Source organism: Hyla sarda, chromosome 8 (genome assembly GCF_029499605.1).
Source record: "Hyla sarda isolate aHylSar1 chromosome 8, aHylSar1.hap1, whole genome shotgun sequence".
Lineage (NCBI taxonomy): Eukaryota > Metazoa > Chordata > Amphibia > Anura > Hylidae > Hyla > Hyla sarda.
This window is the reverse complement of record NC_079196.1, coordinates 93,100,034-93,117,489: the sequence shown is the minus strand read 5'-3', so window position 1 is coordinate 93,117,489 and position 17,456 is coordinate 93,100,034. Positions and strand designations below refer to the sequence as shown.

Here is a 17,456-nt window from a genome sequence, read left to right as displayed (position 1 = left end):
CATGTATCCTGTAGATATCTAAACCTTATATGCACCATAACAGAAGTTATACATTATAGTTCTCAAATGTAATAATGCAAATTTACTGTAGCATATTGTACTGAAAATTTCAGATTAAGTAAAAAAAATCTGAAATTTCAGCATTGCGGCCTTAACCACCAATAGGACATCCCATCCCAATAGACAGGCCAACAGTGTAGGAAGGACAATGGAATTTTGGGTCCTGTTAGATTTACTACTCTGTCGGGCAAGTAAAAAATGATTATCTCACATCTCGAAGACTTTAGCTGCCCCTCTCCTTAGCATGTTCACACTCTTCTGTAAATAGCTTAAATGCAAATTATTTAGTGTTTACAGGCCAATCAGTCAACTTAAAATTCAGCAAAAGATTTATTAACCAGACAGACCATACTTATCCCATAAACACTGGAGGAAAATTTAGGATGTACACAAGCTTTAGGTTGGAAGCACAGTGCGTATTCAGTAGGCAGGGAGCCTCACAGAGCCGTCTGTCTATGTCTGGTGGTTTATAATCATGTCCAGGTTGTGGCTGAACTTTTGTAAAAAAAAAAAAAAAAAAAATCTGAACACACCACTAGACGGTTTAGCAAAATGGGTTGAAGCCTAACACATGTACTGTATTGGATAAGCAAATAAAAATGTTGTAGCTTAAGCCCTCTTTTCTCTTATGCGTGCCAATGTAACAGCAAACACTGGCACAAGATATCATCCTTTCAGGCATAGTACACGGTCCTATGTGACTACTTGCTTGGAAGCCCATTGCTATGCACTGAGGCGAGAAAATGACTATAAGTCAGTACTGATGGGCAACTCATGATGATGTATTCTTATGTAACTGTAAGTCAAGCATGAGGTGCTCTGATCTCCTGGCTGTACAGGCACATCATAGTGTCCAAAAAATAAACCATATGCATAATTTAAAGTACCTAAATCATAGGAGCACGAAAAGAAATGCCTAATGTGACTATAAGTATAACATATGATATCATGTCAAATGAAGCTTCTACAATAAATGCAATCTTGGGTTAATTATCAAAAGCCACAAATTCCTTATTAGGTAAAGTTGCCAATGTATATAATGCAAATGTACTTTATTTCATAGTTTTTAAACATTAACAACATGTTTACAATGCAATTTCACCACATCTGAGTTTGAGAATTCCTTTTCTCAAAATATTTTGGAAAAACGGTTTGTACGCTCATTATCCTAAAGTATGGACATAGGACAGCACTAACCACGGACAGCAACTAACATGTGTGATCATGTAAATCACCCCACAACAGGTCCCACAATAGCCAGAAGTCCCCTGATAATCATTAGAAAATTAAAATTGAATGAACAATCTTTTGGTTACTTCCACTAAAAGCTTTTGGTCTGAAATCAAACAAGTAAATCAATTATCAAATAAGGACATTAAATTATCAGAGATGTCCTTCCCTAACTGCTTTAGGATTGAGTATCCTTCACACTGAATTAAATATGTATTTCTGTCCACAAATACAGCCAGACAACTAATGGAAAATTAACAAAATGTCGGAGGGAATAATTGAAATAACTAAACTATTACCCCCTACTGTGTAGGATTCTTCTTAGCTCAACGTAGTAGAGTGATTGTATAAAACAAAGGCTATTTCAACTTAATAACAATTTTCCACCTCACAATATGGAAATGTGAGCTGTCTGTGGTGTTGCAAAAAGTGCACGTTAATAATTGAAAGAAATGTGGTAAAGTGACAAAGGGCCTATCCCAGCAGGAGAAGTGTGAGGCCATTCCTCAAAGAATGTATGAACATCTTTTTGGAAAGGAACTTTGCATTCATTCCATGGAGGGGGCTGTCACCCTACTCTAATGCTTATCAGGGACTTATAAAGGTACCATATGATACAAAACTAAGTATGTTTAGGCAAATAAAGTGTTAAGGTCAGACGACTTCACAATTATCTATGACGGAGCAAATGCTTCACTGCAATACAAAGCTATGTAGGAAAAAATGTACTAAAACATGTTTATCAACATAAGAGATATATAGATAAATAAATAGGTGAAAGGACATACCCGTGAGCAACTTTTGTTATTCATGTACACAAACATATGCACAGCGCTCTTTTAATTATTGTATATTTGTGTGTAGACACATGTGCACAGGTAATGGAGATATTACCTGTGTTTAGACTCATATGTGCACAGGTAATGGAGATATATATTGACAATTGCTATAATAATGCTTTTTAAAATATGCAATAATATATTTAATTTGAAAATATGTTTAATTCCAGAAACGTTCTTAACGTAAAAGTGTTTCAAGATAAATGATCATCCCCCCCCCCCTCCCTTGAGCTCATAGGCACTTATTTTCAGTGACCCTAAAAACTGGTTTCTGGACAGAGTCTAACATTTCCTGCATTAACCCCTTGCGTGCTGGAACAGCACGAAGTACATTGCACAGCAGGATTCCAGTCTTTGCACAGAGTAGCCCATGCTCAGAAGCACAAAGTGTGGTCTGTCTGCAGATTTGTGACGTTAATTAGAAAACTAAACACTATCGGCCAGACAAATCTATACATGATTTTCAAATGATTAAAGGGCAACGGTCAGACCAAGCAACAAGGGGTCATTCGTATTAGCAATGCCACATGGCATAATCCAGGACGTCTGCAAAAGCAGGCAATGGACTGAGTCTGAGCAATATTAACCTAAATATCACGTCCTCTGGCACCAGAGATATTTACACACCTCCTGCTCATTTTCAAGGCGGCATTTGGTGTTCTATGTGTCAACTGAGCTCTGTTTAAGAGTATTAGTGAAACTGATGAGACATTCCAAATGGCAGTAACGCTAACAGATAATCACTTTTCTGTGCAATTCATAACTATTTATGGTAGATTGTGCAACTGTATACATGTCAGTATATATCTATTATATAGTCATTTTTATTTAAAAAAATTTACACACATATATATATATATATATATATATATATATTATACACAAAATAACCCAAATATGTATCTACAGTATGGTCATATTAGTAGTATATCAATTACACAACAGCACTTCTATACTATTTATATTTATTATGATTATTATTATATAATTTATTTTATTAATATTTATTCTAATTGCCATGATTGTAGAAATTAGTAATACACAATAAAATTATCAGTAAAAAAAAAAAAAAAAAAAGGTAAAAGGCCTCTTAGCCGACGGCCCTCACATATAATTCAATTTTGGAATCATGTTTACCAAAATCTTAGCAACTCCATTCTAATACACTTAATGTGTTTGTACGCAATAGAAAGATCATTCCATCAGACAGCTAAAGTTCCTATAGCTTACAATATTTAAATTTTTTTATACTTTGACCCAATTTTTTTTATAGGAAAGTAGACATAATATATAGTACGTTGACAGCTTGAAAACCGTTATTTAAATTAACCTCAATTCGATTTAGTTCATTGAACGTCTTCAAAATGTCTTCATGGAATTAAACAATTAAACTATTTGTTCTATAGAAAACAGTTACCTCAACTCTTGGTAGCAAATGACTTCATTTGGACCATTAAATTATAAAACAAAAATTTATTCATAACTAGATGTCCATTAATACCTACGTGTAAACACCAAAGAGTCATTTACTACACAGAAAACAGAGTCAACTGCTGCCTTTAAACATGAACAGGGAACGATACATATATATTGTCTCTGTATAAGTGAAACCTAAATTCCCACCTGAGGATGCTACTGCATTAAACACAAGCCTAAACTGTGTAGCAGAATCTTTTCTGCAGATTCTGCAGGAAGCACAGATAAATCGGGTAAGCCAGGGAAAAAAACACTGACTGCAAACTGTCGAGGAATAACTAGAAACATTTACATCACAGTGACATAGAGCTGCCAGCAACTCAAAGTGGCACCGTGCCTGCAACATGCCAACCCTTGGGTCACCCCACTCTACATTAACAAAAATGAAGAACAAGCTGAAGATAACTTCCTGTAATGCAACACCAAAGACAAAAAAAAGCCATAGTCAACATGAACTTTGACTCGCGATGCCATTGTATGATTACCGCTTTGTTGTGTATACATTAAAAAGTGCTGCTTCATTACCTCCCACAGATTTGGTGAGCGAACCGTTTGGTCGTCCCCTGGCTCCCAATGGACTCCCGTTCTGCTCCAATCTGGCCACTTTGATTGGAGGAGGACTTGTAGCATCTGGACTGTTGCTTCTCCGGTCTGGACTGTCCCTTAAGCTGGGACTTTCACTTCTCATCTCCATGCTGTTCTGGTTTGGGGACAATGCCCTCCCTGGCAGATCGCAATAATATGGATCTATTTAGAGGGATGGAGAAAGAAATGAAGTGAATGGAAAAGCTTACTGGTATTATATACTTTATGGGTATACAAAGAGGTTTAAATGTAATGGTAGCACAAAGTAACGACATTGTTTAATTAAAGAATTTGAACTGACAATTTGAGGAAATTTGTAATAAAAATATTATTATATTCCATTTTTCATTAGTAAATATTGTGTATTTGGTGTATATTGGAAATAAATATATTATTAATCCAAATAAATATATAAACAAATACATTATATATATATATATATATATATATATACATACATACATAAGGGAACACATTTTGTTTATACAAATACATCAAGGTATATTAAATGTATATATATATATATATATATATATATATATATATATATATATATTAAAATTTTATATACCTTGATGTATGTGTGTGTATATATGTACGTACACACAGGGTCGCTATATACCTGCTTAATAGCAGAGCATGTATTTAAATTTTGACTTACAGTCTTCAGAATAAGACGATTTCTTCACGCCATGTCACATACAGGTTCTGAGACATGCACAAGACACCTCCAATGTTTTAAAGTTATAGAAAATAGGCTGCCATAAACTTTAAGAGCTTTGAAGTTGTAAAAATGTACATTATTTATCCATACACACAGATGGCCTGCTTCATTGCCCTGCCATAACCTTGTGTATACAAGGAGGGGGCTTCGCAGTGACGATCCCTATATTCACTTCCATATTAATACAAATGTCATAAATAAATAAAGGCAGTCGATTCATTACAAAGTGTCATAAGTCGGACTGGTAGATATGTACTTACTGCTTAAAGCCTGTCTGTAGGTTGCCTGGGATGGGCTGAAACTCTGCCCATGGATCATAAGTAATGACTCCAGGTTTATAAGTTTGTCTTCACTTTTTATTTTTATTTTTTCTTCTTTTCTTTCCTCTGGATTCTCTTCTACAAAAGGCTGCTCTATTGCTGGTGTTATCCTCTTCCTTATTGTCTTCTGCAATACGATAAGTTGGTGGTCAGGGCAGAGAGGTCGCCAGGATCCCCACAATCTTCCTGTTTTGTGTGGAGAGGTGAAGGGGACTGGTTAAGAAACTCTTCACACGTTGGACGAAGAGTAATTCAGTGTACTAGGATCTGGCAGAATGACACAATTCACTTTAAGAGCCCCTTCAGATGGCTGCAAAGGAGAAAAAAAACCTGATATGACAGACCCAATCTCTCTCTCGTCTGCCAGCAACACAAAGTGACTGGCACAAGACACACAGAGACAGCTCTGATTATTAGTTAAGTTCGAGTCAAGTCCTTTTGGGGCTGTCCTTGGTTTCCGTATTTCAGCTTTTTTTCTGTGTCTCTTTCTTTCTTACACACCCCCATCCAGGCTTGATCTCATGCATGCGAGCATGTATGCAGCTATTAAAATAGAGAGGAGTTGAGACAGAGGATCTGATTCAGATATGGGGAGGGGAGGATCAGTACACAGGAAGAAAAAAAACACACACACAGATCTACAGGAGGAGGGAGAGACACAGAGAAAAGGGAAGAACCAGAAAGAAACATGCTCTGGACTGCTGCTGGGGAAGACGTCTTTATTCCAGTGCTGTATTTTGTTTTATTTATAGGAGAGGGAGATTCTGGAGCATAAGAAGGATAATACAGAGCAAGCCCGGATAGGACAAGCACACTCTGAATATGCTGCTGATCATGTTGTTTCTCTGTCTACGCCTGATCACTGTATGAAGGTTTGGCATTTATTATGGGTAATAGAGGAGCATATGATCTGTTTCATTAAAGCGGCTCTTCTCATATGGGTCTGACATGAACACAGGAAATACGAATAGGCATGGACTGTCTGTTAGAAACTACGCCACGGCCGTGGAGCGACATTTTTTCTATGTGCAATTTACATTGTGTATTGCTTGCAAAACTATATGTTAGTGTTCACTGCAAATGTGTCATGTATGGAACTTTAATGCAACTTTATTTTTTTTTATTTTTTTGTAATATGTACTATGTATGTTACTCTGGCAGGGATGCAATAGTAGCTGTTCAGGGACATAAGGGAAATGTTTGATGGTAGTTTGTATGAGAGGTAAGTCTGACCTGTGACTATTACACAGAACACTGCACTACAAGTATCATTATACAATGTCCTTATCCCATTGTAACTGAATTACAAATCCCAAAAGAATTGTTGAATGGGCTACAGGAGTTCTTATTGTGTCAGCTTACATGTGTTTTTTTTAAATTTATTTATTTATTTACCAAATCAATTGTATTCTGGGCCTGTCTGCCATGTACTCAGCTATATCCTGAGAGAAGAGAGATGTCCAGGAGATATCCCTGGCTGGGTCTAGTCATTCCTGGCACATTATACAGTATCAAATATGGAAACATTTCTAGGTAGAGGCCGTAGATCCAATGAATCACTTACAGTTCATGCACAATTCTAATGGCTTATGCTATAATGTTGTATGGTGGCGCCAGAGATCCATTTACGGTCTATTAGTAACACGGAAGAATGGTTTCATTTTTACCCTGTTGCCCCTTTGTATGACTTTACTGTAAAATACTGGCAAATTTAGGATGGAAAATGTATATATACACACATATATATGTATATGTGTGTATATGTATATATATATATATATATATACATACATATAAATATATGTATATATATATATATATATATATATATATATATATATTTACACTCCTTTATGCATAACAGTCAACAAATCAGCAAGTTATAGTAAATTGGATGTAAATGTAATACACTGAAAACGGTACCTAAACTACTATTTGTATCCTTACTGTGATCATTATACTGACACATATGACCCATAAATGAATTATCAATATAATAAAAAGAACCAAATCAAGTGTAGTGTGTACATTAAAGCCTATATATTACTTACCTCATTGCTTGAGATGAGTCTCACTTGCATAAAGTACATTAAAGGAAAGTTCCTCTAGATATACACACCCCAACTAAGAGGGATTGGTAATAATAATAGACTTCCTGGCTCCCAACACATATAAATAATTGTCAGACTCTCAAAATGAATCGATGGTATCTGATTGGTTGCAATTATTGGATGTTGTGATTGGACAGACTGGTAATAATAGATAGACAAATAGATAGATAGATAGATAGACAGACAGATATAGATAGATAGATAGATAGATATAGAGATAATTTTTTTTACAGATTTTAAATGAATATGTGTATAGATAATTTATGGATGGATTGACAGATAGGCACTGAAATAAATAGAATTTAGATATATAGAAATATATTTAATAGATATTGGACATAATTTAATAGATATTGGATAGATAGATAGATAATTTATTAGATAAATATACAGATAGACACATATGTAGATAATTAAATAAATATGATAGATAGATAGATAGATAAATAGATAGACAATATTAGATAGATAGAAAAATAAATAAATAAATACATAATATTAGATAGATAGATATATAGATAATATTAGATAGATAAATAGATAGATAGATAGATAATATTAGATAGATAGCTAGATAATATTAGATAGATAAATAAATAGATAGATAGAAAATATTAGATAGATAAATAAATAGATAGACAGATAATATTACCGTAGATAGATAAATAGATAGATGGACAGATAATATTAGATAGATAAATAGACAGATAGTTCAATTATGTTTTAAATTAGTGCAAGATTCAAAATAACTTACATTTTCCCTTTAGAAACAGTGAGTTTCAAAGTAACCTACCTGTAGAATATGAAAAAGATTAAATCCTGTAACCTTCTCTTCTCCACCGGTGTTAAAATCGGTAAATCTGTCAGTTTGCGCTCAAAATTACAGGTTCTTACCTCCCTTTTTTCAGAAGGATCTCATAAAACTTTTGGAGTGATCTCTCACTAACCAGATGCTGGCAGGTTTTGTAAATGCATCCTAAAGAATAGACTTAGATTGTTAATTTGTTAATATTTTATCAAGTGTTAATATTTTATAATGTTTTTAGGGAAACTACTGATACTAAATTATTAAGGTAGTCAGAGGACGCCTGAATTATGCATACAATTAAGCACATGTTAAAAATTGTGCGATTTACAGGGAGATCTCAAGGTGTAACTTGTCCCCCATACAATTGGACGTTTGTTACTTACCTGAATCATGTTAATTCTTCTTAGTTTTTATTCTTTCATTTTTTCGCTTGTATTTTTCTATGTGTTTTTTATGACAAATAAAACTTTAACGTGAACTAAAATTGTGTCTGAATTTGTTTTCTAATTGTGTTGTTTTAAGCGATAAATTCAATTAGCAATATTTTATAATATATATATATATATAGCCCTCACTGAAAGAGCACAAGATGTGTAGAAAATGCACTGATAATTTGCAAATAATGGTCAATATTTATGTATTTACACTTTTTTAATAAAAAATTAATTTATAAATAATTTATCCATGTTTTCAAATATATATTTGTTAAACACTTTTTTCCTAGTCTTCTAAATTCTTTATCTCTTAATTGAAAATAACCCGGACTCACCAGAGAATATAGAAGGGTTCTGCTGGTTGCAAGTACTATTTCAATGTTTGTAGACAGCAATAAAGTGTTTGTTGCAAAACAAATAACTGTCTGCAGACAATTGCTAGTTAAAGAATAATCTTTAAGAACTTTTTCTCCTTCATGTGGATTCAAATTAGCCTTTAACCTATGCTTGCCTTTTCCATAGCATTGATGCAATAAGACAGAAAAATAAAAAATAAAAATAATATGTATATATAAATATATATATATATATATATATATATATATATATATATATATATATATGCTATTTGATGGAATCAAGCTTCTTTCCCCTCTTTACACAATTTTGGAGTTTGGAGTTGCAGCATTTTATTAAGTACATGTGTAAATATATACATATATACATATATATATATATATATATATATATAAAATTATATATATATATATATATATATATATATATATATACATATATATTTCAGTATTGCTTCCCAATGATAAGAGCACTGAAATACATTGGCCGGCATTTATCATTGTAGGTGTATAGGTAAAGCATTTTTCTACGCCTTTTTTTTTGTGTGCTGGTAATGTGTAGGATCACCAAATTTATTAAATGGTCAAAGAGCATTTGATACATTTTGTGCAGGTAAACATTTTCTGAAATTTCTCTCTTCACATACACCAAAAAGCTAAGCTTAGTCTGGGCTGGTGTAGTTTTAGAGACTTTTCAGTGGCTTTGCGCCTTGTTTGTGCCTTTTCACAAAAAGGTGCAGTTCATTAAACTCTTCCATATCATGTTTAGTGCCATAATCAGTGGATTATAAGTAAAAAAAATCAGCAAAAGTGTGTAAGCCAAAAGACGCAAAAAAAAAAAAAAAAAAAGCGCAAATAAACCCTGCTTGCACATTTTTTGTGTCTTTTATAGACACAAAAAACTGTCTAAAGACAATGATAAATGTAGGCCATTGTGCATACCTGACATATTTAATTGCTCTACGAGGGGCTGTTATTACTTTTGTTTAAAATGAAATTTGATGATAAATGAGATTTTCCTTACTGAACAATTTGGACTGTTTTCTGCCCTCCCACTTGCAGTCCCAAGAGAATATGGTTTGACAACATAAAAATACTTAGATTGCTTCTGGCATATATCATTCCTTATTTATGAAAGAAAGATTAATAGAAGATCAACATGTGCTGATATAAAGAAATTAAGCGCATATTCTCTATATACCCAAATGTATTTCTAAGAACATGAGAAGTGAGAATAGAACTTTTTTTGGAATGCTGTGTTACTAGGATATTACTGTTGACAACAGGACATTGTTAAATGCGCATTTTCACGAGTACAAGAAGACGTTTGTGTAGATGCAAAGCACTGGACCAGACTACCAACAATCCACATTTACGTCCAGGTATACACTCCATACAGAAAAAAGAGTTGCCTACACTTGTTTCTCCTTAAATGCTGCCACCTACTGGACTTTTGTTGACATTGTAATGCACACTTCCTCTTTACATTACATTTTCCTTGCTATATTAGCATTTGTATTTCCATTTTAGTGCGTAACTGCACTGTTTTATATTTTTCTATATGTAAAATATAGTTTGTTAGTTTTTTGTCTATTTTATTTGAAATCTCTACCAAGTGGGCACGGTATGAGCAATACACAGTAATTCTGTTATATGGATATAATGAATATACCATGGCAAGATCACAATAATTCTGAAATTAATTGTACTGAATAAAAATACTGAAAATATTTGACATAACTATTTAGCATATTAAAATTATATAATAGTCTTTCATTGTTGTAAACACTGCATGCATGAAATGTAACACACACACATAGATAGATAGATAAATAAATACCACACATACACATACACAAATAAGTATATATATATATATATATATATATATATATATATATACAGCCTTGTAATCGGTGAGATTTGATTGATGATGACTTTTCTGTGCCTAAATTTGTCCTACCAGGATGAAACATTAAGCATAACAATCTTTGTACAGAACTGCAGATTATGTTAATGCTATATAAGCAACAGGATGTATAATAAAATACAACAAATACATTTTAAATATGTTTTTATTGATACTTTATTGAAAATCTTTACATTCATTATTGTAATGGATGCTGAAATATCAAGGAAGAGACATGGCAGAAAAGAATTGATTTAGGCTGAGACTCAATGAACAGTAATGCATATATATATATGTATATATATATATATATATATATCCTTAGATTATAATTAATGGCGGGTCACTATGACTGTATTTTCCTTTATTGTTTAACCATATAGGCAATGGATACAGGAAAGAATATGTAGAATAAGGGACACATTCAGAAGTCTCCACTCATAAGACTACAGGAAGAAGAAAAGGGAAAAAAAAAAGGATCTCAAACACACCTAAAATTTTTATGTCAAATCTTATAGTAAGCTAACGGAAGCATGTAGTAAATAAAAAGTTAATATGGATACCACCTAAATATTTGTAATATAAATTAGTGCTCTCTCTAAAGTATTTTATGGGAAGTTTAAGTATTTTTCAGCACTCAAAGACAACACCAATAAATACCTCACAAGTTTAAACTAATCTCTCTTTTGTCTTATAGTTTCCCTTGGTCATTGTTGTACATTTGTATAGATTTCCTAAGAGAAAAGTCTGACCTTATACACTTTTGTTTACTATGCTGTAAAACTTATGTTTAGTATAAACAAACTTCACCAAAGCACCTACCTAGCAGAACTGTAAATTAATGGATATGTTCTAGGATTAAAGTTGATATTCCAAGAAAAATTGATAATATAGCTAGAAATATTATTTTTGGTGTTATTTTTTACCCTTTGGATATTACCTATAGGATATAATCTCCATAAAATACCTTTGATTTGAAAAATTCACAAGCACTATTTTATATTACAAATATATGTTATATCAATATTTATACAAATAAATATATTTATAAGTAAGAATAATAATGATAATAATAATAATTATTATTAATGATAATAATAATTAAATAAGTAAGACAAGGTATCTAAACATATTCTGTTAAAATATATAGTATGTAATGCATTAAAGTATATATATATATATATATATATATATATACATATTTATCTCTATAACATTTTAAGTCATACTAATAAAATATGTTCCTCTAAATTCTGGTAATTTATATGTATTATTTTGTATCATTAATGCCTTTAAAAAATGTGGTACTTTTATCATGTATAGATACATAAGGTACATTGACATATATGCATCTTTTTCTTTAATCATTTCAAAAGTTTCATGAAACAGTGATACAGAAAAAAAAGAAGGAAAAAAAAAGCATAGTGCCAACATTTTTAGCCTTATTTTGTAAATAAACTTAACATCTTATATCTAATTTCTCTATAATTACTTAGAAATTAATAAAACTTCTATACATTCATTATAAATTCTATTAAAAATATATTAATGAAAGTAAAAGTAACATAACTATAATACAAAATTAAATAGTTGAAGAATTAATGTAATTTTAGGTTCAATGAGAACATTTTGAAAATGACTAACAAATACAGTTTAGAACATAAATAGGGCATGAAAATGAATGTGATATCTTGATAAAAATATTAAATCTGTATAAATGAAATAGATTTATTCATTTATTTATTTATCTGTTCAGTTATCTTTAGTATTATTTAGTATTAATCTTAAAGTCTACAACAATATGGAGATTTTATTAGTAGATTCTTTTCGGTCCCAAATATTAAAAAGTCTATATTTTAGATTGTAGGAGAAAAAAATTGAATCATTAATGTATTATTTGTTTTACCTTTATTAATAGGAGAGGTCTATGAATGTATTTTATATTTATGGAACCAATAAATATGTATATATATGATGATAATGTTTATAATATTACTGCTATTATTAGTATTATAGTACAATATTGCATATTTAAATCAATTACAGCCATAAAATTTGAAGGAATAATGAGAGTGACAAAAGAAAATAATAGAAACAATAAAAATATATGAACTAATGTTATCAAATTTATAATAAAAAGCACATTTACTCTTATAAACATGAAATCTTAAATTACTATTTTCTTTTTTTAATGTCAAATGTATAATCATTTGACATTAATTATATTGTCATTATATGATTATATTGTATATTTTGTGTATATATATATGTATATATATATTACTATAATAGCTAATATATATATATATATATATATATATATATACAATTATTATTATATTATTATTACCTTTGGCAATATATTATATGCAATGTCTGCATTTAAATAAAAGAGCAAAAATAGAAAACTCGCCATCTATACCTAGTTGAAACTATTCAGACTTTACTAGAAATTCTTGTGTTATATATTATGTAATATAATTATAAATATTATGTATTATACTGATATTCATATTTTAGTCCAGGAAACAATAAGATAGCTAAAGCTATATTAGCATCTAAGCTCCTGTTATGATTTTTAGTTTTTGAGCTAATAATATATTTATGAAGACTTCATTTACTTACTAATATATGTAGGTCTGTTTTTAAACTGTGTTATTTCACCCTTTTCTGTTGAGAAATTTCATATTGAGCACCAAAGAGGAGTTCCTACTGTGATTCCTCCGAAAATCCCTCAGCTTTTCTAACAACTCACATAACATAGTGAAGGTGCCTGATGTCCCTGCCCCTCCCTCCTGTCAATGCATCAGTCAGACGATTGCCTTTCCTGTAGCCCATTAATGAATATTTATCATTAATATGCTAATCTCAGCGATGAGTCAACTTACAAATCATCTATTGATAATATACTTACCCTTCTAAGAGACATTGCCCTGCTCTATCATTGCCCTCAGCCTGCACAGAGATCAACAGTGAAGTGTGTTGCTAAAGTCAGTGAAAGAATCAGTAGATAATCAAGCCCACCCGTTGTGCTGGTGGACCCCCCCCACACACACACACACTTCCCTGTCTCCTGGACTTTTCTTTATCATTGATATGCCAGTGCACATACAAGTCATTAGAGTTAACCCTTGCATTTTAGAGTCAATATTAGAGTCTACTATTCACAGACCTGTCTGATGATATGGTCTTCCTTTAGACTAGTATTAAGTAGCATTTTTTTTAGTATGTACCGACACATTTTATCCCTAAAAATGACAAATCAAATCAAGCTCTATGCAACACATCACATGTATCATGCAGATTCTAGATTGATTGATGTTACCTTGATTTGCAAATATATAGAACTTCTAAAATTTCAGCTGTCTGTCATTTAAAATTTCTGGGAAATGAAGTGTTTTTTCAATAAAAGAAAAAGATATATATATATATATATATATATATATATATATATATATATATATTTGCCAATAAAATTAAATTGGCTTTTTTAATATGCTTTTTTTTAATAACTGGATTAAAAGAAAAAGATATTATTAGTTATTATTAATTTTTATTGACTTTTATGCCATTGTACTTACTTAAATGAGACAATAAATCTCAGATTTTTAGTTACTGTAGTAAAAATCGACAAGTTGGCAATATCATTTATCTATTTACAATGACAGTGGTGTTATGTTTATAACTATGGAATACCCCAAATTAATGACAGACATGTAAACCTTATGTTAGTAGATATTTATAGGAATGGCTATAGTTTATTATAGAAATTAGTATTGAGGAAACTTTAAATACAGAACATCACCATGATAGTTAAGCCATTTTTAACTGTGGCAGAATAGTTTTTATCTGGCAACATTCTTGCCAATTTGAAAATGTTATAAAAAAAAAGTATATAAAAATAATAGTGTAGACCTGTATACATCATCACAGCAATTTATAGAAAACATTATATAGACATGAGTATTACAATATACACATTGGCATAATGGAGATATTTGTAAGGTATTTAAACGGATCATAATATTCCGAGAACTTGAGAATCAACAGATTTCACATTACGTTTGCTATTTCCACTAGCTGCTTCTGTGAATGTCATTCAGATCTGGGTTACATAGGTTAACCTTCATAGCAAGATTTCACAGAGAATACATAATACAAATGCTCCATCTTACCTACTGATAGGTGTGACATTGCTGACATGGAAATTTAATAGATCTGTTTACATGTGGTCTTCCTAAAAACTGAATAGAATTACGCGGCATGTCCTCCTCGCACCCAGTTTTGTAGCCGGTGCCAGCGTACTTCATCCATTACAGCAATGGTCTAAAATTATCTCCCAACTCATATGTATGTATATATATATATATATATATATATATATATATATATATATATGTAGATAAATAACTATATAAGTTATTGTAAGAGGACCTTCAAATACATGCTGCACTTTTGTAATATGCATGTAATATACCTGTCTTCAGCAAAATCCCATTCAGTAATTATTAAATCACTAAGAACTGCAATAAAAAGAATAGGAAACAAGGTAATATAGGAGATTGGTCTATCTATCCATCTATTTATCTGCCTGTCCATCTCTCTCTCTCTCTCTCTCTCTCTCTCTCTCTCTCTCTCTCTCTCTCTCTCTCTCTTATCTTGCTGTTTTGGCTTTAATTTTTATAAAAGTAAAATTTGTATTATTGTTTTTATATTTATTATTTCAATTATTATCAATTTCAATGATAATTAATAATACAAGATGGAAAAGAAAGTGAAACGGACAGGTGGATCAACCCGCCCTAACCCGAATATACAGGTGGTTAGAGCAAAAGAATTCATAACTGCACTATGGGTGGGTTTGAAAACTATCTGCCATCTTTTGGGTCTCATTTGTGCTGCACTGTCCCTAAATAAATATTGATGAACAGGGCAGATTGTGCTGTATCTCGGAAATGGCTGAACGGATTGGGGGTAAGGAATACATAGCATACTTTATTCTAGATCACCCAAACTAATAACCTGTATTTTCAGGCTGGTGGGGTTGACTTATTTGTCAGCTTCCCTTTAAATGAGTTGTCCAATGGGATATTGTAAAGTTACTAAACAATTATACAATGCAATAATTCCTACCTTGCTTTTAACCAAGTATTCTGACAGTATATTTGTCTACAACAGGCCTCTATTTACAAATAAAATATACTATATTTAATTAGATCAGTGTTTCCCAACCAAGGTGCCTCCAGCTGTTTCAAAACTACAACTCCCAGCATGCCTACACAGCCTTTGATTGTCCGGGCACGTTGGGAATTGCAGTTTTGCAAAAACTGGAGGCACCCTGGTTGGGAAACACTGGATTAGATAGATACAGTGGGGCAAAAAGTATTTAGTCAGCCACCAATTGTGCAAGTTCTCCCACTTAAAAACATGAGAGAGGCCTGTAATTTTCATCATAGGTATACCTTAACTATGCGAGACATAATGGGGGACATTTATCAAAGCATTTAGTAGTTTTTTTTTTAAACTGTCGCAAAAAAGTTGCATGTGCGACTACTCTATTCTTTGTGTGACTTTTCGATTGTGCAGTGCCCTAAGCAAAAAAAAATAAAAGAAGTAAACTTGCTTACCAAAGCAAAAAGTGATTTTTGACTTGCAGTGGTCAGAGATTTATCAAGTGCGAAAGTCAAAAAAAAGTTGCATCACATGAAAAACCTAGTAAATTTACCCCAGGTCAGACATGGAGCAGAAAAAGCCACTACCAAAGTAAAAAAAATAAAAAATAAATAAATTGCTTACGTGAAAGAAATTGATCAACAGGCTTAACCAGTTGATCAATAAGTCGCACATAAGCAAAAAAATTGTAAGAAAAAAATAACCAAAATAGGAATACATAAGCAAACATTGATAAATGTGCCCAAATGAGGACCTGTCCAAAACCTCAAACAGTCACATTCCAAACTCCATTATGGCCGGGAAGACCAAAGAGCTGTCTGAGGACACCAGAAATAAAATTGTAGACCTGCAACAAGCTGGGAAGACTGAATCTGCAATAGGCAAGCAGCTTGATGTGAAGCAATCAACTGTGGGAGCAATTATTACAAAATGGAAGACATACAAGACCACTGTTAATCTCCCTTGATCTGGGGCTCCACGCAAGCTCTCACCCCGTGGTGTCAAAATGATCCCAAGAATGGTGAGAAAAAAAAACAGAACCACACGGGGGGACCTAGTGAAGGACGTGCAGAGAGCTGGGACCAAAGTAACAAAGGCTACCATCAGTAACAAACTACGGCTCCAGGGACTCAAATCATGCAGTGCCAGATGTGTCCCCCTGCTTAAGCCAGTATATGTCTGGGCCCGTCTGAAGTTTGCTAGAGAGCATTTGGATGATCCAGAAGAGTATTGGGAGAATGTCATATAGTCAGATGAAACCAAAGTAGAACTTTTTGGTAAAAACTCAATTTGTCGTGTTTGGAGGAGAAAGAATGCTGAGTTGCATCCAAAGAACACCATACCTACTGTGAAGCATGGGGGTTTAAATATCATGCTTTGGAGCTGTTTTTCTGCTAAGGGACTAGGACAACTGATGTAAAGGAAAGAATGA

At 32.2% G+C, this 17,456-nt stretch overlaps 1 protein-coding gene across 5 annotated transcripts in view; it reads right to left on the bottom strand.

Annotated features, from left to right (window-relative positions):
- The window catches only part of SATB2 (SATB homeobox 2), a 190,467-nt gene extending 182,199 nt beyond the window's left edge, over positions 1-8,268 (bottom strand). For 2 of the 5 annotated variants that reach the window (XM_056534455.1, XM_056534456.1), the window contains exons 1-2: positions 5,175-5,703; positions 4,131-4,352 (exon numbers count right to left, since the gene is read on the bottom strand). In XM_056534455.1, coding sequence (XP_056390430.1) covers positions 4,131-4,352; positions 5,175-5,232 — 280 coding nt within the window. In that variant the 5' untranslated portion in view covers positions 5,233-5,703. Of the gene's footprint in view, positions 1-4,130; positions 4,353-5,174; positions 5,704-7,285; positions 7,308-8,099; positions 8,128-8,239 lie in introns of those variants that run through there. The other 3 variants (XM_056534454.1, XM_056534453.1, XM_056534452.1) reach the window with 3 other exon arrangements.
- Between the last annotated feature and the right edge of the window lie 9,188 nt (positions 8,269-17,456).